The following is a 27,265-nucleotide window of genomic DNA, read 5'->3' as shown; positions in this document are numbered from 1 at the left end:
TGGCTCCACAAAAAGGCAATAATGCATTTCATATTCTGTGCACATTGGCCCCGCCCCTCCCGAATTCAATGCCGACTGACGGCTGCTTTGTGTTTGCATCTTTTAGCCAAGGTGTACATCATAAAACAGCCGTCAGTTGGACTTCGCAGGTTCTTGTCTGGTAACCTAATCAATGCGATTGTTAAGTGGGGACAAATAATTACGGGTGCCAGTCGAATTTAATATGTCACGAGAAAAAGTCGCAATGGCTTCATTTGGAACCGACCCATGGTAAGAATACGTCCTGAAAATAATGTTACATTCACTTTAGTGCCTGCAGAATCAGTAACAGGATAACCTTTGATATATGGGTATCCCTTACCATGCCTGGATTTCCTTAAAATTTAGGTTTTTGGTTCGTAAATGCCATTTTAACTTAGTCGACAGAGTGACATGAAAAACAGGTGTTAGGCCTAGGCCTTGTAATAACATATAAACAATTACCTGACCCTGGAAATGGTTGGCATTTGACTTTTCTGAACAAAACCCAAAGTTTGCTGCATGTAACAACACAAGTTACAATTCATGATTCACTTGGTTTTGAGACGGAAAAATTGAATGGTATTGTTAATATTCGCGATATGGGACATGTGGGATTCAGACCTGATGCAATTTCAGAGAAATGGAGACTTATTTTGCCCTTTTGAAAAAACTCTGTCAGGGCTACGGATCAGAAAAAAGGACCTAAACATCTGCAATCACACATGCAAATGTAGGTTTAATGCTTAAACAAAGAGCGGACATCCGGGTTTTTCACAAAAATACGGGTAGCAACTACACCGCGGCCGGTGAAAACAACTTCAACGAGTGCGCGCGTACGTATAGGTCAAAGAAAAGATTGTATAACCTGATCCTCAGACTGGCTGGTGCATGCGTACGTCGCCAAGGTCGCTGTTTTCACCGGCACAGTACCTGTTATTTTGCGATAATCCCGGATGTCCGCGCTGCCCCATATGAAAGGGGAATTTGGTGTATTATATAGTAGTGGTATGTGTGAGATTGCATAGTTGAGGGTGCTGCACCATGTGTATGTCATGCTGGCCTTCAAAAGGAAACAAATGCAGAGCCGTTTCTGGCACAATTGAAAGTTATTCCTGTTTTCTTTATGGTCTCATCAGGCTGACAGAGTACGAGACCTGTCAGCGGACAGGTCAGTCAATCATGGAGAAGATTAATCAGAGGAACGACCTACAGAGGAAAGGATCCAGCCACTCAAAGGTTGGCAGAAACATGAACGATGCATGCTGAACTATAAACCAATCAATTAAGCCCCGTCCCATTGTGTTCTGACCAATCAAAGCCATGATTTATGAAGTCAGACGGTCGCACATTCGCGTATGATGCATGCGGCTGGAACATGAGGCACTGCATAGGAGAAAGTACCCATATGCACAGTGGGCGGGCCTATTGGATCGGTCTATTGCAGACCAGTGATTTTCTGGGGAAGAGTCTGGGACTGACCAGTAGCTCAGCACTTGCACATTGAGCGATGCATTCTTCACCGTTTGGACCACTGATATCCACATTGAAAAAAGAAAAATCAGTTCTAAATATGTTCTTTTATTTACATGTGAAGCGAAGTTTAAATTTTCGGTAAAAGTACACAGAAAATTTGGGCGCCAAGAGGAATGTTTGGTATACCTTAACAATCGGTATAGCAGTGTTCATTATAGCGACATTCCACTCTACAAGAGGCGATTGATTTGAAGGCACAAAGATTTTTTGGAATGACAGAAGCGATTGTAGACTGGTCCCCTCCCTGAATTTTTACCAGTTTGCATGTACACCTATGCATGACGTATAAGCTATCCAGTCTCTTTTCATATAGTTCATGGATGTAGACTGTGTTGATGTGGGTCACAGCATTTTTAAAATCCTTTGGGATGCATGGGAAACAAGCCGAAGCTATTTTTTAGTAAAGACACATGCTCACCTTACAGCAATGTTGTTTCAAGTCCATTACAAGTCCCTGTAAGTCCATCACAAGTCCCTGTAAGTCCATCACAAGTCCCTGTAAGTCCATCACAAGTCCCTGTAAGTCCATCACAAGTCCCTGTAAGTCCATCACAAGTCCCTGTAAGTCCATCACAAGTCCCTGTAAGTCCATCACAAGTCCCTGTAAGTCCATCACTAGCCCATCACGACCCGTCCAGTCTTTCAGCCATATCACAACCTATCAAATCAGCTATGACAAAAGCATTCTTTTGTCGTAGTTCACCTTGTTACTTATGACTGGACGTGTGAAAGGACTCGTGATGGACTTGAACTCAACTCAAGCCTAACAGTAGTTGACTATCCGCCCCGAGCTGAAGTGCACCCCCAATCGGCAAAAAAAAAAGACAGGTGGTTACAAGCGGGTTCTTGCACACTTTTTGCGGGTACGCAAAGACCATACATGCCGGAGTAAATTAGTTACGCATACTCGGCGTGTTCCATGTCATATGTGCATATACTTGTGCGCTTATGCGGTGAGTATAAAATTACGCCCTCTTTTGTTCTGCTCTGAGGGGATTGTTTGCGGCAGCAGTAACTGAAGAAGATAGAGAGTTACGGCTCTATCTCCAGAGGTTCTGTCATCATCACAGTATGGTGCCTTTAAAGAGCCGGGTTTTGATATTTGAAAACGCTTATTTCCCCTGTAGTGTGAAACTCCTTTTTACTGTCTCTTTCTCCCTGGATAGATTGAAGCAGAGATTAGGCTGGCGCTGAGGAAGTTTGCAAAAAGCATTGAGGTCCTGAAGGGACAACTCTTAAAGGCGTCAGGCAATTACCATCTGTATCCTCGCTTTGACTTTCCTAACTTCATTGGGCTTGTCTGAAACTATTACACGACCATTGACTGACTTGGTGCATATATGGGATTCGAAAACTAGGATTTGAACTGTCCGTATTTCACCATTTGCCAGCGGACAGTTTTATTTCTAGAGAGCGATGAACTTTGATAGGCTAACCTTCAATATGGCTTTCCTTAAAATTTCATGGACAGTAAACTCCAGCTAAGTCGGCACTCAAGAAATTACGACGACTTACGCGAATGCCGGCTTGTGTTGTAATTTGTCATTTTGCCAACTAACTCGCACACATGTGTTGCCTATGTACATTATGATTCCTTGCACTAATTCAACGGCTTTGATTTACCCTGGTTTATTTCTACCTCCATGGTTGATCCCACCAAATTCGTTCTCCATTATTATAATGCAAATTCAATAACTGATCATGTGCCCCCTAAGGAGGAAGCAAGGACGGCAAGCCACTTGCATATCACATCACGACTTGACAGTGCAGAACGTATGTACGTGATACAGTTACGGTACAGAAAACATACACTCATCCACACACACGCATTTGTTAATTTCGTTCCATATAGTCTGGATACCAGACCCGATGATTCTGACTACCTGACGAATCATCATCAAGGGTCGTCCAGGAATCTTTGGGCAGGGAACCAGACTACGTTCAATAAGGCGACCCCCCAAAATTGACAGAGCACATGTGTGTGGCATTAGAAGGGTTACTGGTATTGATGTACTCATGCTGGCCGCGTGCGCACAGGACTTGTCCCTTGACACTTCTTGGCAACCGCGGCGAAGGAAACCGATACCGAAGCACGACTTTTTTAAAATGCCGACTTACACAAAGGAATATTTGTGGTTTTGTGGAAAAAGGACCAAGATAAACATGCCGACATATATGAAATGACGACTTACGAATGTCAACTTAGAAATGGAATTTTCAATGGAAATTCATTACAGATGATCGGGACTTTTGTCAAACGGCCGATGTGGATGATATGACGGGTAACGCGATGCCGACTTAGACGGAGTTTACTGTTTTTCATTTGGAAGGAAAATGCGAAAATTCAATAACATATTGTTCAATTTGGGTGTCCGTCAAATTTATGAAACTTTCTCCCAGGGAGGGGTTGGGTTGTGTTTATACTGCCTTAACATTGTCTAAGCACACAGCGAGAAGTCGACAGGAGGCAAGGCCTCTTGGACAGCCTGACTGCCAAGGATAAACTCCTCAACGAAGCCTTCCGGAAAGACATCACCTACACAGCTCCTGAGAGGTATGGCATGAGCTTCCAAGATTGAAATACCCTCCAGCATCCTACAGAATCCTACAGAAGGTTTTATAGGATGAAGGAATGTAGAATCCAGACTCTGTCACTTATTAATCCTCCCAGATTCCCTTTTCAAAAGATTTTGTTAGATTGAGGAAGGTAGAGCACAGTCACTTTTACTTTGCACAAGACTTGGTGCCTCTTGAAAGATAAAAAACTGAGTGTGCTATTGGTTTCTTATGCAAGAGGCAGATTTTGGAGGCAAACAGTTTAGAGAGAACTGCATACCGACATTCTTAAGGCAGGTTTGTGACTTAATAGTTGCTGATGTGCCCTTTGCAGGACCCGGCTATTGGCGCCCAACACAGCTGGCTTTGGTCAAGACTACTACAATGAACCGGATGAAATCCGGAGTCTGTCGATAAATGAAATACAAGACCAACAGCATCAAGTTATTCAGCGTGAGTATTTGAAGCGATTCGCAACACCTGCCACCAAGAGGTTGCCATCTTCCAGGCTGCATCGTGGGAAAATCCCCATTAGCGAAACTCGACAAAGGGTTGTTAGTGTTACAATGTGTGTTTAAGTTTGGATTTGTGTGGTTTTTGAGGGGATGGGGAATATAGTTAAGTTACAATAAATCAATTCTTACAGTTCACTAATACTTAACTCGGATTAAATCAAAATAGCAAAGCAGTCTAAGGAGTAAGGATAACAGATGGTTATAGTTTAGCAATAGAGGTAATGCACGGCAGCTATCTTCCCGTACAATGATATTATTCCGCAGGGATACACGTGAGCAGACCTTTTGTGCATATTCCCCTTAACAAAAGCACTGACCTGGAAGATGGCTGCCGTGCACAACCTCTGTGGTTTTGAAACAAATGTTTTATAACATTGATTTGTCCTTGTCAGTTGGTGCTGTTTGTCTCTTATTTTGATGTTATTGCATTTTGGTTTGATTGTTTTTCCTTAGTCGTCGATGGTTTGTGTTTACAAGCTTCCCAGATACAGTTTAGCGTGTGTGGGATGCACCTCATATAAAATGCTCCATTGCATCTCAGAGACTTCTGAGATTAGCGAATAATACATTCGTTTATTATTTATATAAACCCCTTCAAAGTGAAACTTGTTTTCTTTTCTCATTAATATTGTGCCAATTCAGAGCAAGATGAAAGCTTGGAAGCATTGGGCACTGTCATAGCACGACAGAAACAGATGGGGCAGACAATAGGCACGGAGCTCGACGAGCACAACGGTAAGATTGGACCACAGACTTCTTTAATTACTTCCTTAACACTTGACAACACTCTCTTGTCACCGCATGGTACCCTGAGATGCATTGCAAATGGGCTTTCAATAGTTTTGGCCACATGTGGACCGACCCTCGTGAAGCAGGCTGGGTTGTGGACGGGATTGCGGTTTGGTTTTGGAACTGGGACAATGTAGCATGCTTAGGGCAGAAACAAGGCTGGGTTTTGTTCTGTTCTAGATGTTATAGACCTTTCATTTGCCTACTTTACCAGCACGGTTTTGCAAACAACTGGTTGGCAAAACCATAGCTGGCCTTGATTGCAAAACCTAAGAAATAAAACCACAACATGTATAATACACAGGTATCTCATGTTATCATTAAAACACTAAATAACCAATTTTTCTATGAAATACTAAAAGAAGATGTTTCCTACGCTGAAACTGATGAAGTACACCGTGCATGTTGAGGCAAACGTTACCAAACAAAGGTGAAATTCCTACAAATTTTTGTGACCCGTTCAAAAATAGCAGTCATTGTAAACGAAAGAAACTTCTGTAGAATACAGTGTTTGCTGCCCTCATGTGACAGAAGAATGCAAGGAAAGTGGTGTAGTGACAGAATCATAGGGGTGCACTGAACTTATTCAAGTTCCATTGAACACAACAAAGTTGGGAGCCCCATTGTGGACAATCAAAGTCCCGGTGGCCTTTTAAACAAAAAACGATGTGCTGTTCGGTCCTTCAGATTTTGTTTGATTTTCAAATTTTAGTAGGCCAACCAATGAATTTTTTAATTATCTGCCAAAAACAATCTCTCCCCAAAAAGTGAACGTTCCCAAGTCTTCTCAGCACCCATTTTTCAAATGGCATCCCTCCACCTTCTTAGGCTCTTCTGACAATTTTTCAATAACATTTTTGTCTGCTTTGCCCCCAAATGGGAGCCTGTAAATCTATAGAGATGATCTTAGGCCATACTAACCCAATCCCTCAATTTCCTGGCCCACACAGACTCCTCTTATTGATAGAATCTGTAGGGGTTCTTTGGAAGCGCCTCGACCTGGTAGAGAATTTTCCTTGAATTGGGACAGTGCACCCTTTACATACACCCCCCTTTTCACTGTCTGACACAGACAGTGCTCAGTGGTTGAGAATGTATCAAGAACCTCAATTGTCCACTGGCTGTAATTTGGGGGGAAAGTGCTCAAGGTTGGCCAATAGCAAATGTGCACAATCTACTACAGATATACACTTACATGTACTACTAGTGCAAACAGAATGTGCAATCAGCATCTGAACATCACACCTTTCCACATCACAAGTAACATCAATTAGCTTATCCTACTGATAAGGAAGGGTTACCCCTTTGGCCAGACGCTACCAACAGCAGAGGCCAGGTGCACGAAAGTCGTAAAACTTTGGCCATGCTTTGACATGAAAGCTCACCGTAGATATTACTGTAGTTGACAGGCTCCAGCCCAAGTGTTGAAAACGTGAGCCCAGTCACTGCATTCTTCAGTCACTGCTGATTTCTTGAAAACAATACACAAACGGCATGAACAGTGACAAGTTAAATTGTTCTTCATAATTTTCACGTGATTGCATCTAAAATCTGTTTACATTTTACTGTGGTAATTGCTAATGAAACCGAAACGGTATCAGTGTTATTGGTTGTCAGACGACGGCCCTTGAAACTGAGTTATGGCCAATTGTAAGCTTCTCTCAGGTCAACCGGCCATACTTTTTACCCATTAGAGGGTATTGTTTACCCGCAATATTTCATTTTAATTTGCCAAGGGTTTCGCTTGCAAAAAAAATTTCAAAATATACAAGGAAATTAAAATCCTTCGAAGGAAAGACGTTCCTTTTGGTTTCGTTCAAGAATGCTTATATCGTAAAAAGCAGTGACTTAAATACTGTGTCCTATGTCCTTGACATGCTCAGTATTGACAAAATATGATCTGCAAATTAAGAGAGAATTAAGGAGGCAATTATAAACCAATGCATGTTATTGTTGGGTGTTGGAAAAATTCTGAGTGCACTTTCAGTTTGTGACCAGCGCATAAATTTATGTTTCCACCCTCGTCTGTGGTGACAACCACTGCATTTGTGTTGAAATGGTAGATTTCTGTTGCGTTAAACTATAGAGCTTGGAACGCAGTTCAGCATGAAGTACTGAAATTTTGCACCATAAAGGTTTTGTTGCAGAGTCCATCCATTGGTATGTTCCTCGGAAGAATTCAGAAGGTGAGAATTCAAGGCTCTTTGCCGCAGACTGATCTCTGATGGAGGAAAAACGTGGCCTTTTCCTCATCGATGGAACATGTGTCACGCAAGATAGTTCTTGAAGCTTGGAACACTTTGGTTTGGAATAAGTGTTCTTTAAATCTTTAAAAAATACGATATCAAGTCGCACAGACTTTTGAATTGTTTTCAAAACAAAACCGCTAGTGTGTGGTCATTGAAGCACTCGTTTTAATTTCACTTTGCTGGACTCAAAATTTACCCTTTCATGTGCTGGAGGATTTACATGCATGAGGGAACTCCCTCATGCATGTAAAATGAACGGATTGTGACTAATCCTTGGTGTTAAGGGATAGACTCGGTATAGGTGGTTGCTGTGATTGCCAACTGTGAATGGCTTAGGAGCTCTTCATGACTATGATCTGTCTAGGACACATGAACATGGAAACGGTGCAGAACAGGCAAAGGGTTAACACTGAAAGTGTGCAACGGTGCATTCACTAATGCTTTAGTGCATCTCTGATAGCGTGAAGCCCATTTTTTAAACAGGCTTCTGCTGGTATCGAGAGTATTTTCAGAGGACACGAACATGCTCAGTAGGCTAGTATTGACGACGTGTCACAACCCCACACCTCTATGGGAAATTCAGTGGGTCTTCATTTTGCTGGAGCGATATGACAGATTTTTGAATGCCATCGGAGCTGTGCACTTTGTGGCCAGGGCAAGACGCAAGAGGATTTGTGCACATTCAACTGAAAATTGGCTGTGCTCACAATAAGCAAACCTGTGCAAGCATGCAGTGTGTCACCCATGCGCAAAAGCTCCCTTCTGCATGTACAGTTCTATCTATTGCTCATAAAATGAGTCATTAGGATGTAAAAGTTGGAAGGCACCATTTTGTTTTGTCGAAGAACTGATTAAGAGACTGTGGTAACAGGGAGGACAAGTGGAATGTCTGGCATTGTGCTCGTCTCAAGCCGTGCCTGTTTGAGTCGACAAATTGACTGAACAGATAGGAGATTCATCACTCTGGGATAACAAAGATAATTATGAACAGAATCAAAAAGAAGGAAAAATTAATATCTCTCCCTAAGAAGTATACTCTTTGTAAAGAATTCTGGTATTTACGAAAAATTTCCATAAATGCCATGTTCACTTTTTTTTGGCAAATAATGAACTCTCACCAAAACAGGGAAACGGTGACTCACTCGTGCACTTTTTGTGCACGGAGGCATGAAAGTAATGTCTGTCTTCGGCAGAAATTGCTTACAGTTGGAGTTGGGCATGGTTGGGAATTTTATTGTTCTCCTGTGGGTGGGGTCAACTTCGGTTTTAATCGTTGCACTCTGAAGTTTCCCAAGTGTGATTGATTGTGAATTTGCTGTTTAACTGAAATTTGGATCTCGTTCCTGCCAGTAAGTTTCCTGAAGCTTTCAACAGCTTGTCACTCTGGACGTATATTGGTGGAACATTCACTGAACGGAAATAAAATTAGGACATCAGTTGTCGAGGCCTGCTTCTGACATGCTCATACCGGAGAGCCTGTAACCCTGCAACAATTTTCCGTGATGGTGCACGGAGAGCTTGTAAACATGTACGGACTGAACATGCACATGTTACAAGACAGTTGGTTTACTTCTCATAGAAACCGAAAAATGCTTTGACCTGGAGCATGCATATGGACAGGTAGTAATGCAAGATGCAGCTGGTACAGCCAATCCTATGGGTGAAGAATGGAATGTGTATTAGAGTACTGAACACTCCCTTGTAGGGAAAAAGGAAAACGAGAGATTCAGTTACCTGCAAAACGATAACTCTGAAATCTGTGGGGCTGGCACAGTGCCCGAGAAAGCTTTTCCCTAACCTGCATAATTTGCATGCAGGTGATGGCATGTCTCCAAATCGAAAATGCTCCATCACTGCGTAACCCTATCCCCTGCAAAACAGGCCAGTTACAGATTACTGGAGAACTCATCGGCAGCTGCAGCGGCACTTTGGCAAACGCTTATTGATTATTTGATATAGTTTCGCAAGAGCAGGTAACTAAAATCTTTATTGCGTCAACCTAATCCCTTTTGAAATGAAACAATCAGCGCTTCAAAGTTCTCTCTAGCTCAAGGTGTACCCCTCTGAAGCCGTCTTTCAAGCTGCTTGTACAATCCCGCATTCTTCGGGAGTTAACTCATTTTGCAAATTGTCTCCAGATTTGCTGACTATCTCGAGTTTCAAAAGCTTCTTGTCAATATTGAATTGATAATGGCATGTGCATTGCCCAGCACTAATTGGCACCCATTTAATTCCCATGGTGCCCCTTTGACTAGCCCCTGGGCAACGCAGTGTACACACAGCCTGGTCACAGCACCCTGTGCGTGGTCATGATCTTCCCTCAGGGTCAAAATCAAGTTCTTCATACCCCCTGTAGGGCAGGGCCAGTTCCCTAAGCCTACCCTCTCCAGTCACACAATGTAACCCCCTACAAAAATGCCTCCCACTCACCCCCCTTTAGAGAGGGCAAGTGTACCGAATGAGGTCCCGGAGACAGGGTTTAGAGTTGACCCACTTGCTTCCTGAGCCATTTTTAAAACATCAAAAGATGCCAAGTGTTTCTGCACAGAACCAGTTGGCATGCTGTCTCAAGTTCTGTAGAAAACCCATACAAGGTAAACCTAATGGGCGCAAATACCTATATAGTGATACAGGTATCAATTCAAGCCAATCTTAATTACGATTCTGATGGCTCAGATTTGAGTGACCCACAAGCCACGCATTTTCCCCAACATGAACTTTTCCTAAAGTTGACACTCGATTTAGATGTATTGTCTTCTAGTCACTATGGAAAAAAAATTGTCAACTAATGACTGATGGCTCCTTTGTGTGACGAAAGTGACTTCAGTATTTGCAAATGACCATGCAAAATGTGCTTGGTAGGCTGACTTTTGTTCCGGAAGTTTTCCCAAATTTTATGGCTTCAAATTTAGAATTTTAGGGGGATCTTACTTGGAATAGTGTGTCTCATCATTTCTTGGAAGAGTGTCATTCAACTTTTTACCCCATATCTTAACTCTCCAAATAAGGCTTTGGCCAAGAAAAATTGCCGCTTACCCAACAAGTTTTCAACACCTGACAACAAGTTGCATTGGGGGGACCACATAGAAACCATCCCCCCCCCGAACTCTCACCTCTGAACAAAAACAGGGCACATCCCGTGCGAAAAGAGAAACTCTCAATTTCCCCTGCCCCACCATCGCCTCTGGCCATAGCTGGAGCCTACTTGTTTATCCCTGGCTCGCCTCCACCACCGCAGACTTGCCCTGGTAGTTCATGTCTGTCCCCGGCGCACGAGCCTAGCAACCACCCACCACTGATTAGACTGCACAGGTGACAGTCCTGGTCCTTCTTTGTAAGCTTGTTATTTTTTCTTTCAGTTTGTTGGCTTGGCTTTATTTTTTTCTAAAGGAATTCTATGCTTTATGCAAGCTACGAGCACCCTCAGTCTAAAAATTTGGGTTGCCATTGCAGAAAGAGTCACATGCGACGAGCCGGTTTCAGCTGTTTGAACCAGTGATAACTTTTTTTAAGGTTGACAGCGTCAAAGAAAGTTTGAGAGCCAAACCACACTCATTGAGAAGCTTGTGTCAAATTTTCATTTTTATTAAATGAAAAAAATTCCATTGGAATCTTTTTAGCTCATCTGAACACTATCTGAAATCTGTCTGGCTTTGTTGTAAAGGTTTGCTGAAGCGCCAGACGAATATCTAAACAGGAAATTTAAAACCTCTATGGATTTAAAACATAACTCTTGCTTCTTGTTTTGGTTGATTAGTGTGATCACTTAATTTCTACAAACTGTACCCGGTGGGATGATGCCAGGTTTCAATTTCAAATTGAGCTCTTTGAGTTTGAGTTCAAAATTAGCACTTTTTTCCTGGAGAGTAGGAGAGAAAGGTTTACGTTAGGGCAATTGTCTCGGGGTGAATGGTCCAGTGATGCTGCAAAACCTCAGTCTAATCCTTCGGGAGTTTCTTTGCAGAGTCGCAGACTGGTTGGGGGCAAGGCCCTCACGAAACCTGCTGTAACTACTTTTTTAGGCCAGCCAGGTCTATCTCTTTACATTGAGCTTTGTGTGTCTCTCCTCAAGGTATGCAGTCAAGGAAATGAGAAATTTGGTCGGCCTGGCTGGCCGCATTGCTTACACAGCAAGGATGGATCGAAACAATGTTGCCCGAGATAAAGCAGTCTTGCGGATAAAGACTCACATAGAAGTTGTTAACACCATGGTCCCACGTAGTGCTTGTCTGGTTAAGTGACAAGAGTGCGAATGTTAGGTTCCTGCTAACCCGTGCCAAAAATATGACCAGGGAGGGCAATACTTAGATCAAGGGAAGTAGGCATGTAGTGTTACAAGTGCCAACACCACCAGGAAAGGTTGTCTATTATTAGTTCCAGATGAAAAGCTGGACTCCTGACTTGCTGAAAGAGGTCTGGTTTTTGTTCACAAGATTTTTTTACCATGCAGTTGTCCAAAAACGCTACAATCACACCTTTTGGAAAATAGTGTGCGCGCATTGCTAGAGAGAACAGTGGAAGAGCCTGTACCACTCTGATGGAAATGTTACCTCTCGTATGGTATTACCACTGTACACGAATGTATGTAAACTGAGGAGTTGGAACCTGTGATATTTCAATTTTAATCACAGTATGTAATCACCGTGTTTGCCTGTTGTACACAGTACCGGTGGGTTCTGCAGAATTTATTCTTATTGTTTGTGGTTTACTGCATAAACATGCACAACCCATGTGGGATTCGAACCAGGTGACGTCCATGTCCAAGTGCAGTTGCATGTGTTCTACCCTCTTGAGTGTCAACTTTACTTTTTACTCATAAGTAGCATTAAAATATGTGCGTGTGCCTTCTTTGCCTCCACGTTGCACAAACATATACAACAAACCAAGGCGGGATTGCAACCTGTGTTGTCCACGTCCAGTACAGATGCCTCACCGTTGTCACCACCAGTTGTGCTTATGCACATTGTATACCCAGTGAGTGGTACAGAATCTTGTCCTACATTGCTACATGTATTTACCACAAGAACCCAGGAAAAATCAGGTGGGATTCGAACCCACAACGTGCAACTTCTAGTGCAGGTGTCTTACCCACCAAATCTTCATTGCAGCAGACTTTGTTGCTTCAGGCAACAATCTCACAACAATCAGTCTATTGAGTTAAATTATCTGTGATCTGGTACAGAACTGCAGAAAGTAGCTCCATATTATTCCCGGTTTGTGAAAGAGGATTTAGCAATTTTGTAGATCAACTTTGTCATGCCCTACAAATTCACACACGTCTATGCCAACCATCCTTAGGAATTGCACCCAGCTTATCTAGTGTAGTACCACCCACATTCATACATGTACCTGCCCCTGAGATCTCATCCTGGACCACGTGGGATGTACACCACAGGTCATGGGTAGAAGGGGGAGGGGCTGCAGGATAGGTTAGTGGGAGGGCATTCATCGTGCAGAATTTCAGTAAGCCTTACCCATCTATAGGTTACCTTAGTCGAGTTACACTTTACGTTTTGCAGTTGATCAGTTTTCTCATGGATTAAAAATGGTGATAAAACATAAACCCAAATAGGTCAAGACATTCTACTTGCTGTCTTAAAAATGGTACAGTCTGCAATCTTGTAACTCGGCGCAGACGGGAAAGAGACTCCTCAACCCAAAGTGAATAAATCAATAAATCTTGGTATGAGATTAGCTTCTTTCAAAACTAGAGCAGAGTTTCTGCACATTACTCAGCACGGTTTATTTGAAGCAGTTCAGATGTACTTGTACCTGGACCAGCCTGTCTTGGAACTTTTGGTTCTTTTTACTGTTCCATGAACCTGGTGTCTTTATTGCTACCATAACCCCGCTCCCATTAGTTGACCTGTTATTGCCAATTTACTTTGACACTTTGTATTACTGCTCGAAACTAGCATTTCTTGCCAACTCCACACCTCGCGCCAGTCAGGCGCGCCTCCAATTACATCCCGACGACAGAAAAGCTTAAGAGCAAACACTCGTAAAGACCATTGCTGGATATTGCTTGGTTTCCGAATTCGTGGCCAGGCCCCACCAGCCGTGTAATTGCCCTGTGTCGTAATGAAGTCATCCGGGATAGGAACTAGTGGAGATTTCTTTCTGTAAAGTGGCAGGGAACCTCGGAAAGTAGAGGATTAGGTTTGAAATTGATTCTGAGATGAGGGTTTGGGGATTGTAAGTCCTCTTTCGGGTTCACGCCGTGAGCTTCACCGAAAAATGGTTCCTCACAAATTCACCATTTCTCCCATCAGAAAAGTCCATTAATTTGATCCTCAAGAAGATTCTAAAGCAGGAAATGTGTTCAATAGGAACATTGGACTTGTCGTTTCATCAAGGTTTCCTCAATGTGAACAAATCGCTTGTGGTATAATATTCCCAATGCATGTAAAGTGCCCATGTTTGAGAAAGGAGAACTTTTACGAAATGGGGGGGTCATTAAACTCTTTGGAACTTTTCAAATTCCTACATATTAAAGGTCATTTTGTGTCATCCAAAATATCAGAAAATGATTTCAGCATTTACTCTGGACCTGTTTTTTTCTTTAGAGACAACTACAATTTTGATGTCTATACCAGGATGATATGAGCAAGCCCACCCAGAAACTTTGCCCATGGGCCCAAAGCATACTAAACAACCCACAACAACTCCAGTTTTACAACCCTGTCCCTCCTTTTTCCAGGCCATGGGGGACAGTATTTGCACCTGACAAACAAACTAATTTCCCTGCCAAAAATTCAATCCATGGCCTGCCCTGGAGCTAAGACTGCACTAAGCAGGCAAGGTCACCCTGCGTAGCTACCTGGGTCCTTCTGTATGGCAATATATAATTTGCCCAGAAGTGAAGGAAAACACACACTCTCAAGATACCTGACACTAATCAACTTTGCTCGGCGGCCAGTGAGGTGCACTCCTGATGCCAGTCTTTGGCCCAGATACTGCCATTTTAGCATTGGCTCTGTGAGAGAGTTACGTTGACCTATATGACGTTCATTCAATAATATACCGGTACATGGCTGCGAAAACATTGTGCCATGTTTGCAACACCCCCACCTTCTTTGGAGTTGGGATTTATGCAAGTTATGCCCAATATTCAGGAAAGTACACTTTAGTGTACCCTTGCTGTCTGTTGTTGAATGTTGGTAATTTTGGCATGAGCATTTAAAAGCATTTCACTTCATAACAAATGTTGAATACTGTTGACACTTGGAACAGAAAGACTATACAACAGGACAATGAACTGCCAAGTTTTAATAGAAAACTGATTTTTATGCATTCAAAGATGTTGTGCTAAGACAACTGCTTTCTGACCAGTGAGCAGTCTGTTGTGAAGGACTGACTGGTAGGGCTGTGTTTGCCTTGGTTTCCATTGTGATTGTGCAGAGTCGGTCAGTGGCCAAGCTGTGATTGCTGGGATACAGAATTCTACCCAAGCCTTTGCCGTCTGTGTTTTGGATGGAGCGTGGCATGCTGAGCGTCAGCCAGCCAAGATCTTGGGAAGAAGGGCAAATTCTTTCCATTCTGTCTTGAGCCATGAGAGGGTCGAAAAATGTGATTATTTCAGAGTTGAAAAATTTTGAGGAATCTGCACTTGAACATACATGTACATGTACCTTTTGGCATTAGACAAACTGAATGATGACTGAGCTATTTCAACCTTTCCTGTGAGGATTTGTTCCCACGGCTAGAGTCACTATTACAGAAATAGAACCGGCTGATGTATTGCGTCGGGGAGGGAGCGCTCTGTTGGTACGAAGGTGTCACCCATCGGTAGCCCAAGAATTCTCGCAAAATGGATTGCCGCGCGCTCCAAGAATGCAAACATTTTTATCAGCGAATGATCTCTTGCGGGTCGCCGCCGACGTCAAAGTGTGAACTGGTCGGGGAAAAGCTTAGTGTGGGGCCCGAGACATCAGTTTCTGGTCACGTACACACGTGGGTAGTTTGAATGCATCATTGATCGGTCATTGGATCAATTTTTCAAGTGGTAGTTGACAATTTGAACTGTTTACAATTTACCAAGAAAGCTGTCAGCGCAGGTTGAAATTGTTTGTGGTGCATCATGGGAAAAAGTTTGAGTTGTTGATGCCGGATTTTTCTTGTAGGTTTTTTTTAGTGGCTAATGTTGAGATTTCTGAATACATCATGTGTGGTAATGCACCCAAAGGATGGACAATTAAGTGTAGTGTTATACATGAAGGGTGTCTACTGGAAGTTGAAAAGATACCCGAGTTATTCCAGAAATTAGGGGTCCATGTTTTTTTCGTGTCCCTGTCACGTCTGACATATGATTTTGTAAGTTCAGAACACATATTTTAATTTCCAAGAGTGATGAATTAATGCAAATCACCTGCCAAACAGATAGCAATAGTTTGAAATCAATTCCGGTGATATTTCCATGTCAAATAACAAAGGTCAGATGTAACAGGGACACAAAAATGCCTCCCTCTTGGATCCCTAATTTCTGGAATAACCCACCTCTTTCAAGAAAAAAGGATGCCTTTTTTTCTCAAAGCCTTAGAAAGTGGAGATACATTCACTTTTCAAATGAGTAACCAAAGATTGTATTTATTAAAACAAAGAAGAGTGTAATTCTGTATTTATGTATGCCTGATACATATTCAAATTATGGGCGTCTCATCTACAAAAATCCTGCGTCTTGGGACCCCCCCCAATGCGTCCCATCCTTCTTTTCAGCCAAATGTAGGCATTCGTCTTTTTGTTTTTTCTCAACTGATTTAATTCTCCATATATTGCATTGCATAAACGAAGCATCAGAGTCCAATAACGCAAAGTCGAACAGTGCCTTAAGCTCTGTCTTCAGGATTATGTATATATATATGCCGTTCCTGTCACAAATGTTAGAGGCACATGTGCTAGGAATGCCCCGATGACAGCATTAATCCATGCAAGGTCTAACGTTACAGTATTTGACCGTCTCGGTGTGTCGCACATGGGGCACTCTGAAGATTGTTTCATTTACTGTTCATAGAAATTCAGACTGCATCTCATCCCGAGGGAAGCTTTGTTCATATTGCTTAATAACGACAATCAAAATGCGATCAAACATCATAACAAAAATGGGTGCATGAGGGATCATAAGCTTCATATATGGAATACACGGGCAATTCTGACTGTCACAACTGAAGAGAGGAGTCGTTAATTCCTTTTTGCTTTCTGACTTAATTTACCGCCAGTCTCCCCTCCCCGCTCCCTCGGGATCGGAAGTGCTCGCATAGCTGGCAATCCATTACATGTGCTCCATTTTTGTCTGTTCCCAAAACCTCATGTCAGAAGTGCGCACAATAGCTCTGATCATGCAGGATGTTGTTGAACTGGGCTGGTCTTTTCTAGACAAATTCAGATCAGCTTCAATTTGTGTCACTCTTGTCCGATGTCAGATGTACTCGGAGATGACAACTTGAAGTTATATCCAATGCTGATACCTAATAACGGGTTGTCGGACAGTGGTGCAAGTTAAAGGTCTAATCTGGAGAGGAAACGTAACCCAGCTTCAGGGGCAGTGACCTCAAACAGACAAAAGAGTCCCTCAATTCCCTCTTGATGTAAGTTGGCTTTCTCTGCACCAATTTTAAACTGATTTTTAGTGCATCGATTGTCTGATGTTCTCAGCTAACCAGGACAAAGAGAAATTTAGTTCACTTTTCTTTATGGAAATAATGCCCTCCTACATTTTGCTAAGCCATTTATTCTTCAAATGAAATTAAGTCTCAATTCTAACGGCATTGCTTTATTAATTTTAGTGCTTGGGCGAGCTTATCAACAGAAGCCCCACTTGGCTTTTCCAGGCATCATAATAAATTTAATAAATTTTTCTTTGTTTTTGGAATCATCTTCTCTGGAAAAAGGATTAGAATTTATTCAAACAACAGGCTACCCACAGAAATTTCCTCAAAATGATCGGAGAGTGAAATCTGTACTTTACTTTTTTCTTCCATTTGTGCTCTCTGAAGATTTTACAAGACTTGGGTCTTGTAAATTTTACAAGCTCATGGTGATGGTGTGCAGATTCTTTCCCAGAAATTTAAAACCTCTGTATGTCGAAAGCAGTGATGAGTTTATATGTGCAAGGAACATTCCTCTGGATCATTTTTCACACTTGTCGGCTGTAGTATTTATTTAGAGGAATATTTGTTTGGAGCTGTTTGGCTTGATGGATCTTAATAGTTTGTCACAAGGGCCCCAACAGTGAGCTGCAGTATCAGGTGCTGTTATGATGGGCGCTATATTTCACACCTCATTTGGCCGCACCGCTGACTGATACAGTAAACAGCGGCTGACAAGGTAGGCATGCAAGGGGCATTGGACGGCCTTGCTTTAAAGGCACAGCCGCCGTTTACTGTGAGAGGGGAACAAAGCGTGAAGCGGCAGGAAATCAGTTACAGGCGGTGTTCGTCAAACAAGCAAACATGCCTTCTTTTGACAGACGTGATGATGGTGTGGGATAAATAGTAGTACACCTAAACCTTTTCGTACACTGATATTTTTTTTGTATGTTGCGAAAGGGTGCGCTGATTTGGGTCAGTGAGAACATCAGAAGAGTTTGGTTTTGCTCCAGAGTGTAATCAAACTCTGCATGTTTTTGTAAATTTCTTGGTCACCCATAAAAAAAAACTTGAGGAGTGAGGAGTGCATCAAAAAAAACCTTGTTTGCCTTTTTTCATTCAACTTTTTGTTTCAGAGAAGTGTATTTGTTCTATGTAAAATGAGTTTGGATCATAACCAACACTGGCATACATGTACCTTAACACGATGGGTTTCTGCTTGGAACCATATTCATGGTTTTTGTTAAAAACATTTACACAACTTTGAAAATACCTTTCTGAAATGAAAGCTCAGGGTTTTTGTGGATCGAGCATCAGTGAAAATTAACTAGAAACATTCTTGTTTTGTGTGTCCAAAGAATGCTTCTCAATACCGTCGGTCCTGTTTTTTTTTTTTTGGTAGAGTTGCAGTGTGGCAGAAGGGATATTTAGTAGGAATGACCTAGTTGCAAAATGTTATGTCTTACTTCCGGGTTTTTAGTAACAATCCCAGTTCGGTATGTTATTCAACTGCATTGGATATGGACGTGCCAGCATTTCAATATAATTTCTGGATTTAAACTCACCTGGATTGGTAAAGGAGTGCAATATTTTACATGCGTGCCCAATGCCCATTTTTAAACAGAAGTATCCAAGAAATCTTCAGTGTATGTGCACTTTATTCAACATGTGGTTGGGTCCAGGCCTGCTTGAGAAGTCAAAATCCGAATCTGACTTTGCCATTTCTTATCCCTGTTCGTGCATGAACTGATATCACAGAGCGTAGTGAGCATATATTGGAATGTAGAAAGTCAGTGGACCATGACAATTACAGTCATGCATATCACCGGTGGTGAGAAGAGTCCAGGGTGTGCGCAGCCGACAGGAGATTGCCTGCAATCCAAATAAACTCAATTTCTCGTGCGATGACAGGAAGGACGTGTATCATCATATCAGCCCTGACCTTGCGGACCTTCCCTTCACAGCTTTGCCTGTCTCCGCCCGCGCAGGCCGCGCTTGTATATTTTGGTATTTACGCAATTTGTCTGATGCAGTGCCTGCAGCCAGACGGAGTCGCAGCTCGCACATTTTTCTACAGAGTGTCGGTTATTGTAGGTACTTCTGCAGACTCTTCACTCTAAATGAGTCGGCCAATCACATCCTGCGGTCCAGAGATATCGACTGCTTTGAGTGCTTAAAGCCAACCTAGCCTCCATGGGGATCCAGGGGTGATGCGTGGATCAGCATGTGACTGGTTTAGTTTGTCCTGACTCAAAGTAGTGACTCAAACAAAATACTGCAAAATCAATTAAAGATGTGGGTTGTACATGTTGGTAACTCACATTTACCTGAAGTAGTTTGTGTGGGCTACTCTCAGCATTGAAATTCCCAAGTGGGTGTGTTGGAGAAAGGCAAAACTTCCATAGCCTCTCAGGGGGAGGGGCCATGTGATGTCCAGCATATGGGGGGGTGCTCATGTATGCCATAATAGCTTATAATGCCTACAGTACACGTACAAATATTAGCTTGGTTGTTCAGGGCATTGTTGCTTTTTTGGCGGGCAGATTTTTTTGGGTCATATTGTGATCCAAATCGAATAGTGTTATCACTTAGGTGTTTTCATCCATTTACAGAGATACTAGACGATTTGTCAAGGCACGTCACCAAGACAGACTCCAAAATTGTCCGGGAGACCAAACACATTCGGACCGTCAGCCAGAAAGCTAAAGATTGCTGTAAGTATCCAACGCAATCAGTGAATTTGGCCAGGTGTTATCTGAACTGGATATCTTATCTAGTCACATCAGACTATGTTGATAAGCTGTAAATCTAACTAGGACGTCTCTGGAACAGTGTGCAAGAGTGACACACATTTCTTGAGTTTAAGCACAGATTTAAATTTATACACACAGTTGTATTTTTGTATTTTTTGAAACAAAAAAGAAACGTTATTTGTTGTAAGCCTCTTCAGTGTGTCAAATGCTGGTGAGCATATGAAGACTTCTTGATTCTAATCCCACATTTAGTTGACTCTGAAGTCAGACTCATTCAATCCTGCATCAACTCACCCAAGCTCGTTTGGAAGACTGTCCTCTGAGCCCCGCTGTCAATTGTAGGTCAACATTTAAAGAGCAACCCAAAGGAAAACATGTTTTCTCTGATTTTATCTGTTCAAATAAAAAAAATAAATCTTGGCATGAACAGAAAAAAAGCCCTTTTTAGCTGGTTGTAGTTGAGCTCTGAAGACAAATGACACTACGTTTGATTTGGATGCTTCCATATTTATTTGAACGGATAAAATCAAAGAAAAATGTTTCCTTTGAGTTGCTCTTTAAAGCACACAGCTGTAATTTTACAGCTGTGTGCTTTGTACCCACACTCTGTTGAAAGGACTTCCCCTTGTTTGCCAAACATGACAGACTCGGGTGGCGCAGTGCTCAGTAACGATCAAGAACAAGCGTAAATCGCGGGAAATCCACCCGATTGGGGATGACGAACATGTGTGTGAATTATGCCAACATCCCTCCCTCCCTTTGCACAGCTTCCTGTCCCAGTCATTGTTAACAACCACACGGAAGCTTTTTTTTAAAAGAATTGGATTCCTGAGGGAAGGCACCCTCAGCCGACTTTTTTGGCATAGATGGAGGGCAGAATCATCCCTCCGGAAGTCACGCCATTCAGTGGTCCTTCATGTTGTCCTCAGTTGCAATCAGTCAGGTGTCTGTTACTTATTGGCATTTCCTAGGAGCTGGAGGTCGCAGACGAGCTCACACTTCAGAGAAACTCTTTAATAACAAACTTCTTGATCTTGACGGGGGGCAATATCTCAGTCAGTTTAACTTTTGGGGGACAGTTTCTTGAGTAATCTTTTGGTTTGAGATCATAATAAACTTATATTGCCAGGAGATTTTAATAAATCATAGAGAAAGACCCTAAACTGATATTGTCAACAAATTTGATTTAAGTCTGATTAAAGTTTGACTCACGATTCTCCTCCCCCCCAAAAAATAAACCTTGGGCAAGCAACCTGTCGCTGAATTTCATTTAATTTAACAAAAGTCTTAGATATTATAGTGAAAAGGGCTGATCCTCAAAGCTTTAAGGGTAGCTGCAATCAATGTTTTTGATTACAAATCATAAAATGCACCTTTGTGCGTATGTAAATCTTATTTTCAACTTTGGTTTCACTATATAAAGGGGTATTTTAATGCCTTGTTGGTTTTATGCTTATGGTATTTCCATATTCATAAATAAAATTATGATGTCATCTCAGGAAGAAGCCTCAACATTACATTGGTTTGTGCACAAAAAAGCCTGAATTTTGTGGATTTTTCTGGACCAATTTTTCTCTTTGATGATTCATTGTTGTTTATGTGCATAGCAATAAGAAATCACGGCTTTCTCTCTCAGAAATATTTTCAGTTAGCAAATTCTGGGTACACAATTTTAAAATAAATACTTAGCATGCACTGAACCATGTCTTCCCTAGATGACTTCACAGCAACAGCGCCCTCATTTGTCCGGGAAAACATGGATGATTTTGGTTGTTTGAAAGTGTGCACTTCTCAATGCATTTAACCGAACGAGAGTGCGTTAGAGTTCTCATACACTGGAGAAAAATGAAGAGATACAGAGAAATTGTGTCAAGGAAAAATTCATTGCAGCTACACTTTAAAAACCTTGGGGCCGAAATGACCTGCATATCACACATCTGTGTCGATGTACTTTTACAGTGTATGCTATCTGGGGATATTTTATAAATTTGCTGAAATAATATGCCAATACATACGTCCAAATAACATCTTTTGGGATCATTTGAGAACCTTCCAATGTACAACTGTAAAATTACCCTTAGATATCAATTTAACCTTTCCTAGAAAGTTGTCCGCTGAGACAACAATCTGGATAGAGACAAACTGTAAATTCATATCAACAATCGTCATGCTTCTGTCCAAGGAGAACGCTGTTTGCCTTTTTTCTTGCACGGCAGTTGCACCTATGAAATCTAGAAAATACTCATGCATGTATTTGCTGAAAACAGCAAGGTACACTTCTTCGTGCGATGTTTTGTTTTATTAAAGTCGTGTATCTTTAAGTTAAAAGAGGCAGAGAAATGCCTCACAGAAAATTGTTAGAAATCCTAGGCATATGCCTGTAAATTGTTTCCTCAAAATGTCGGCTTCTGAGGGGGTTTCTTAATGTTTGACTCTTTGAGCTTTCATTCAAAGTAAAAATAAAAATTGGGAAATTGACGTTGTGGGGTACAAGTAGCTGGTCAAGTCTGGAGCACCCATGACCTAGTTTTACTAAAGCCTAATTTCCCTTACAAAACAAAGGGCGGTGATTCGTCCTTAAATGTTCCCGACCGTTTTGACTAAGCCTCAACTTTCCCCTTCCCTTCACCAGACACCTGCAACCACTTTGGTTGTGGACGGAACTTGGGGAGGGGCCAGGTTGGGCTCCCTGGAGGATTCGATGGAGATTGTGTACACGGCCTCCGAGTGGCTGAATTGAATCCGGACAGAAAATGTCTTGATCACCATCCATTTCTTTTGGGGGATGATAAACCAAGGGCCTAATCCATTGTAATTATTACCAGGAGTCACTCTGGATGACAACCCTCATCTGTCTTGACCATCATCAAGTCCTTGTCATACGGGGCCTCATCAGAATTAAATTTTGTTTGTTGTTCCCTCCCACTTCCACTTTCTTCAGTCCTGTCATCAATAGCCCTTTCCTCATCCAATGCAGTCAAATTACAGGAATGTTTTTGGTCATTGTATGCATTATGATAATATATCTCAGCGCTGAGAATTTGTTAATGTCATATATCATCATACAGGAATTTTGGACATCTCATAGCCAGTATTTGTGGTCCATCTGTCCCTCATTATCCTTGGAGGCCAAAGGAATATTTATAGGCTCTAAAGCTTAATTGAATATTGTCTCTAACTTAAGCTAAGGCAGGTGTATGAAGCAGATTTGGTTCCTTCAAATCTCAACAAATTGCTTTCTTTCTATAAGTACACAGCGAGGGTTTTGTTAGGATTTGTAAAGTTTTATGCGATTGTGCCAAAAAGTGTATAATGATCATTAGTTAACCACGTACAAGGTCAGCGTAAAAAGATGCATTTCTGCTTTTGTTTAAAACTTTGACATTTCATGTAATGCCAGTACATATACGTGTGTCTGAAGGTTAGATGGTTGTCGAGATCCTGGCAAAAAAAAAGTGTGAATCTTCGACCTGCCTCATGTACCGTAGAGTACAGAAAGTGATCAGAAATATTACTCTGGTTCCAACGAAGCTTCAACATCCGGCCCGTGTTCTGGGTTATAAGTAGTAACAAGGTTAAATGACCACATGTAGGAAGATTAGAATCTATCTGTGTACATTCTTAATGGCTTCCTTTGTACATGTGATTCCTCACTCCCAAATGAGTAACAGATTTCTTTGTAAATGGGCCTTTCCATCAAGTCACATCACTGGAAAACATGCCACTCTGTGGCTTGGCGTAGGGCCAGGTTCTGCGCTGGTTCCATCCATTGCATTGTTGTAGTGATCCATTGTTCTTGTGAGACAATCTTGTTAAATCCCCAATCATCGTTAAATCCCAAATTACCGTTTTTAGGGTGAGACTTAATTTGGTACGCACAGTCATCCCTATAGTGACTCAGCAGAGAAAACATCTGTGCGTGTATTTAGATTGTGAAATACTGAATGCTTTTTTAGGGGAGAGACTATGGCAAAGACTATGGTAAAGACTGTGGCAAAGACTGTGGTAAAGACTGTGGTAAAGACTGTGGTAAAGACTGTGGCAAAGACTATGGCAAAGACTGTGGCAAAGACTGTGGCAAAGACTATGGCAAAGACTGTGGTAAAGGCTATGGCAAAGACTGTGGTAAAGACTATGGCCCAAGACTGGAGGAACTGTATATTGATGGTGCTGTGACTACTCCTTAAAGTGCGAGTGTACAAGCTCTGCTTGAGCAGAGGATAGAGATTTCAGCTGAATGTGCACAAAGCCACGGCATCAAACCCAAGGCCTCAACTGACTTCTCTCGCCATGAGCGTGGGCCTCACGCATTTCATGTTTTTCTCGTACTTTCACATCCCTACGGAAAGTTTCATGTGAAAAAAATGTAGGAATAAAAACCCAACTAAGATTTAGGGGAATAAATGAGATGATGGTATACGTATGTCTTCACAGGGACATCTGCATTTGTTGTTTCCATTGCAGCATTCTACGTCGTCATCATTCTTCTCCTGATTGCCATTGTTGTCATTGCTGCCGTCCCCAGACCATCATAGCCTCCTACAGCAGCAGACTGCCCTTTATCGCTATGGCGACTGCTCATCCTCATCCAGCACTGCTACCGTAGCAACCAGAAATGTGTAATCAGGTGGGACAAAACATAGGGGAAAGAGCGAAGATGCCCAAGGGGGACAGTGAAGAATGGTACACTTTCATGCGATATTAAGCAGTGTGCTCATTTGTGGGACCTCATGGTTTAAAAGGTAATAGTCTCTACATTTCTTGGCAGATTTGCACAGAGCCATGACAACTTACAAGTGACCCGCACACAGCTCTTTAATCATGGCAATGCCTGCCCTGGGAGGTATAATAATAAAATCCTCATTGTTTATGAGTCATAATTGAGAAATAAAATGATGTCGCTGGGCACGTGCCGAGGGGATAAGTTCAACATAGCCACATTCTTGTTAAAGCTGTTTTAACCAATACTTGAACCTTTGAAACTCTCAGACTTTTTTGGGGGGAATAGCTAGACGATGTTTTCTATTATGCAGAATAAACAAATCGTCCACTATCTCTCGGTGATTCTGCACTCTGAGTTCTGTCATATGTGGGGTTTGAACCGTAGTTTGAACACTGTCCCAGTATCTTCATCGCAATCTTAACCTTATGACGTCTGACACAATTAAGATCTAAGCCAATCAGCGAAGATGGCAACGTACAATTCCAGAGTATTTGAGGATGCTTTCTCACGGTGAAAGAAATCCAGAGGTGCAGTAAGGTGTTCCAAGGGCATACCCAAGGCATACACGTTATCACCACCAGTGGTGATAGTGTGAAGGAAACAGGTGGGTCTGGACCCTTCCATGTTCCAAAAATACAGATCCTTACTTGTTATACAGGCTAGATTGTCATTCAGTACCAAGCCCTGTCAATATTCAGACGATATGACAATATGATTCCCGATATTACAGAAGTTGATATTCACCCGTTTGCAGAGCTTATGTCGCAGAAAATGACAGAAACTTACTCAGAAAAAAAAATGGTCTTAACGCATCATACCTGGCACCAACCAACATCTGTTGTAAAAATTACTTGTACGTATGCGTTAATATGCACTCATGATTTGTAAATACGAGAAAATATCTATGTATATAAAAAATTGGAGAGACGTAAGTTTACAGATATCTCTCTATTTTTCCCCCAGATCTGTGCACAGGTAAATTCAGGAAAACACAACCCAGAAGTAGAACTTGCCCTCAAATTGACATTAAACTTTGATGGGCCAGGTTTTCAAATTGTTTTCTTTTTATCTTTTTATACCAGCTGAATCCATTTCTAGTGCAGTTTGTCGGAATTTCTTTTATTTCTTTAGAAATCGAAAAGATACCTTGAGATTAGAAAAGAAAGCTACCTTCCTTTTTATCGCAGTACCAATCAGATATTTTGTACTTTATGGAAAACAGAGATTTGCTTCTTATTAATTAGCAGTTGGTAACAGTAAAATGTCTCAATAAATGAAAATGCCGAATGACATCGTTTCTTTTCTTTTTCTGTTTGCTCATTTTGCCTCTTTTTTGTTTACTCTTCACCGTTTGAACATTTTATTCATCCAGCTCAACTCCCTGAGTTTTCCATTTTCCTCTTTGGCTTAATTTCTTTCCCTTCAGTCTTTGCTCTTTCCTGGTTTTTGTTCTATCCCCTGACTCTTCCCTAAGTTCGTTTGACCTGCATCCCCCTCTCTTTCCCCGTCCATCTCTTCCTCTTTCATGTTTCTTTGCACCTCTTTCCTTGTCTTTCCATGACTTTTACACATCACCTTGCCTACACTTTCCCTTTTCGTCTCCTTTAACTGACGTTTTCCCTGCATGCCTCTCCCCGTAGCGCCACTGTCCTGCCACTTTGCCCCCTTTTTCCGCCACCCTTTAGTTTTTACGTGTCTCTTCGCCCCTCATTCTCTTTCGATCGTTTTCCCTGTTCACTACTGTTCCTTGGTTTTCCTTTCCTCATTTCCCCGCTTTTTTATACCACTTCCAGACATTTTCCTTGTTTTTCTTTACCAGCTTTACCCGTCTTTCCCAGCTCTTTTAAACGTTTTTCAGGCCCTGTCTGTATTTTACCCATATCTCTACGTCCTTTTCCGCCAGGTTCTCCCCTGTTTTTCCCCATTTCCCTTCATTCTCGATCTTTCCCTCTCCTCCGTTGTCTGTCTTTTCCCGCCTATATTAACTCCCTTTCCGTGTCACCTCCCCCCCCCCGTTTTCTGTGTTTTTCTGTATTTTGTCTCGGTCGTCTTCCCTATGTTCCCATGCTTGTCTTTTCGGGTATGATTTGCCGTCTTCGATCTCTTCACTAAATTTTCCCTTTTCTTCCAACTAACCTTCGGTTTCCCTTCACTTTGGCATCGACTCTGGGAGGGTCTATTTATTTTTAAGGTGCGATTCACATGGAAACATGGAACATTATCGTTTGATATATTTTTAAATTCATATTTATGTATTTTAATGACTTAATGGAAAAAGAATCCTCCATGATCTGGACTCTCAGGAATCAGGGACCAAAAGCAAATTCGAAGTTTAAAACTTGGCTCGAAATTTGGGGGCAAAATCTTCCAAGAGCTTTGATGTGCATGACTACGTGTATTATGTAAAGTTTTTAAGTGTCTTGGTGAAATAGCTAGAGAACCATGTCATCATTTTCCCAGTTTTTCTTTCAGCAGAACATTTCTGTCTTGTCGATTCCTCCCAATAGCATTTTTTTGTTCATCAACAGTAAGCATTTGCGTA

General features: G+C 41.8%; 1 protein-coding gene across 1 annotated transcript; it reads left to right on the top strand.

The window, feature by feature from the left end:
- Nucleotides 1-150: 150 nt before the first annotated feature.
- On the top strand, nt 151-26,013 carry stx8 (syntaxin 8). The gene is made up of 8 exons (XM_022235769.2): nt 151-270; nt 1,158-1,257; nt 2,721-2,815; nt 3,998-4,108; nt 4,445-4,563; nt 5,268-5,360; nt 19,860-19,961; nt 24,465-26,013. Exons 1-8 carry the CDS (start codon nt 224-226, stop codon nt 24,533-24,535), a joined length of 738 nt encoding a protein of 245 aa, XP_022091461.1. The 5' UTR covers nt 151-223; the 3' UTR covers nt 24,536-26,013.
- Nucleotides 26,014-27,265: the final 1,252 nt, after the last annotated feature.

This window comes from Acanthaster planci, linkage group LG07, assembly GCF_054643075.1.
Source record: "Acanthaster planci isolate LZ-2023a linkage group LG07, COTS_SCS, whole genome shotgun sequence".
In the NCBI taxonomy this organism is placed as follows: Eukaryota; Metazoa; Echinodermata; class Asteroidea; order Valvatida; family Acanthasteridae; genus Acanthaster; species Acanthaster planci.
Note: the sequence above shows the minus strand (reverse complement) of the source record. Positions and strands in the feature narration are given on the sequence as shown.

What these genes read in the sequence shown, in the direction of transcription:
- stx8 (XM_022235769.2), top strand. Translation starts at nt 224, where the DNA reads ATGTCACGAGAAAAAGTCGCAATGGCTTCATTTGGAACCGACCCATG. An exon ending in AAGGATCCAGCCACTCAAAG is followed by an intron (nt 1,258 to 2,720) that starts GTTGGCAGAAAC and finishes CTCCCTGGATAG; the next exon opens with ATTGAAGCAGAGATTAGGCT. An exon ending in ACAGCATCAAGTTATTCAGC is followed by an intron (nt 4,564 to 5,267) that starts GTGAGTATTTGA and finishes GTGCCAATTCAG; the next exon opens with AGCAAGATGAAAGCTTGGAA.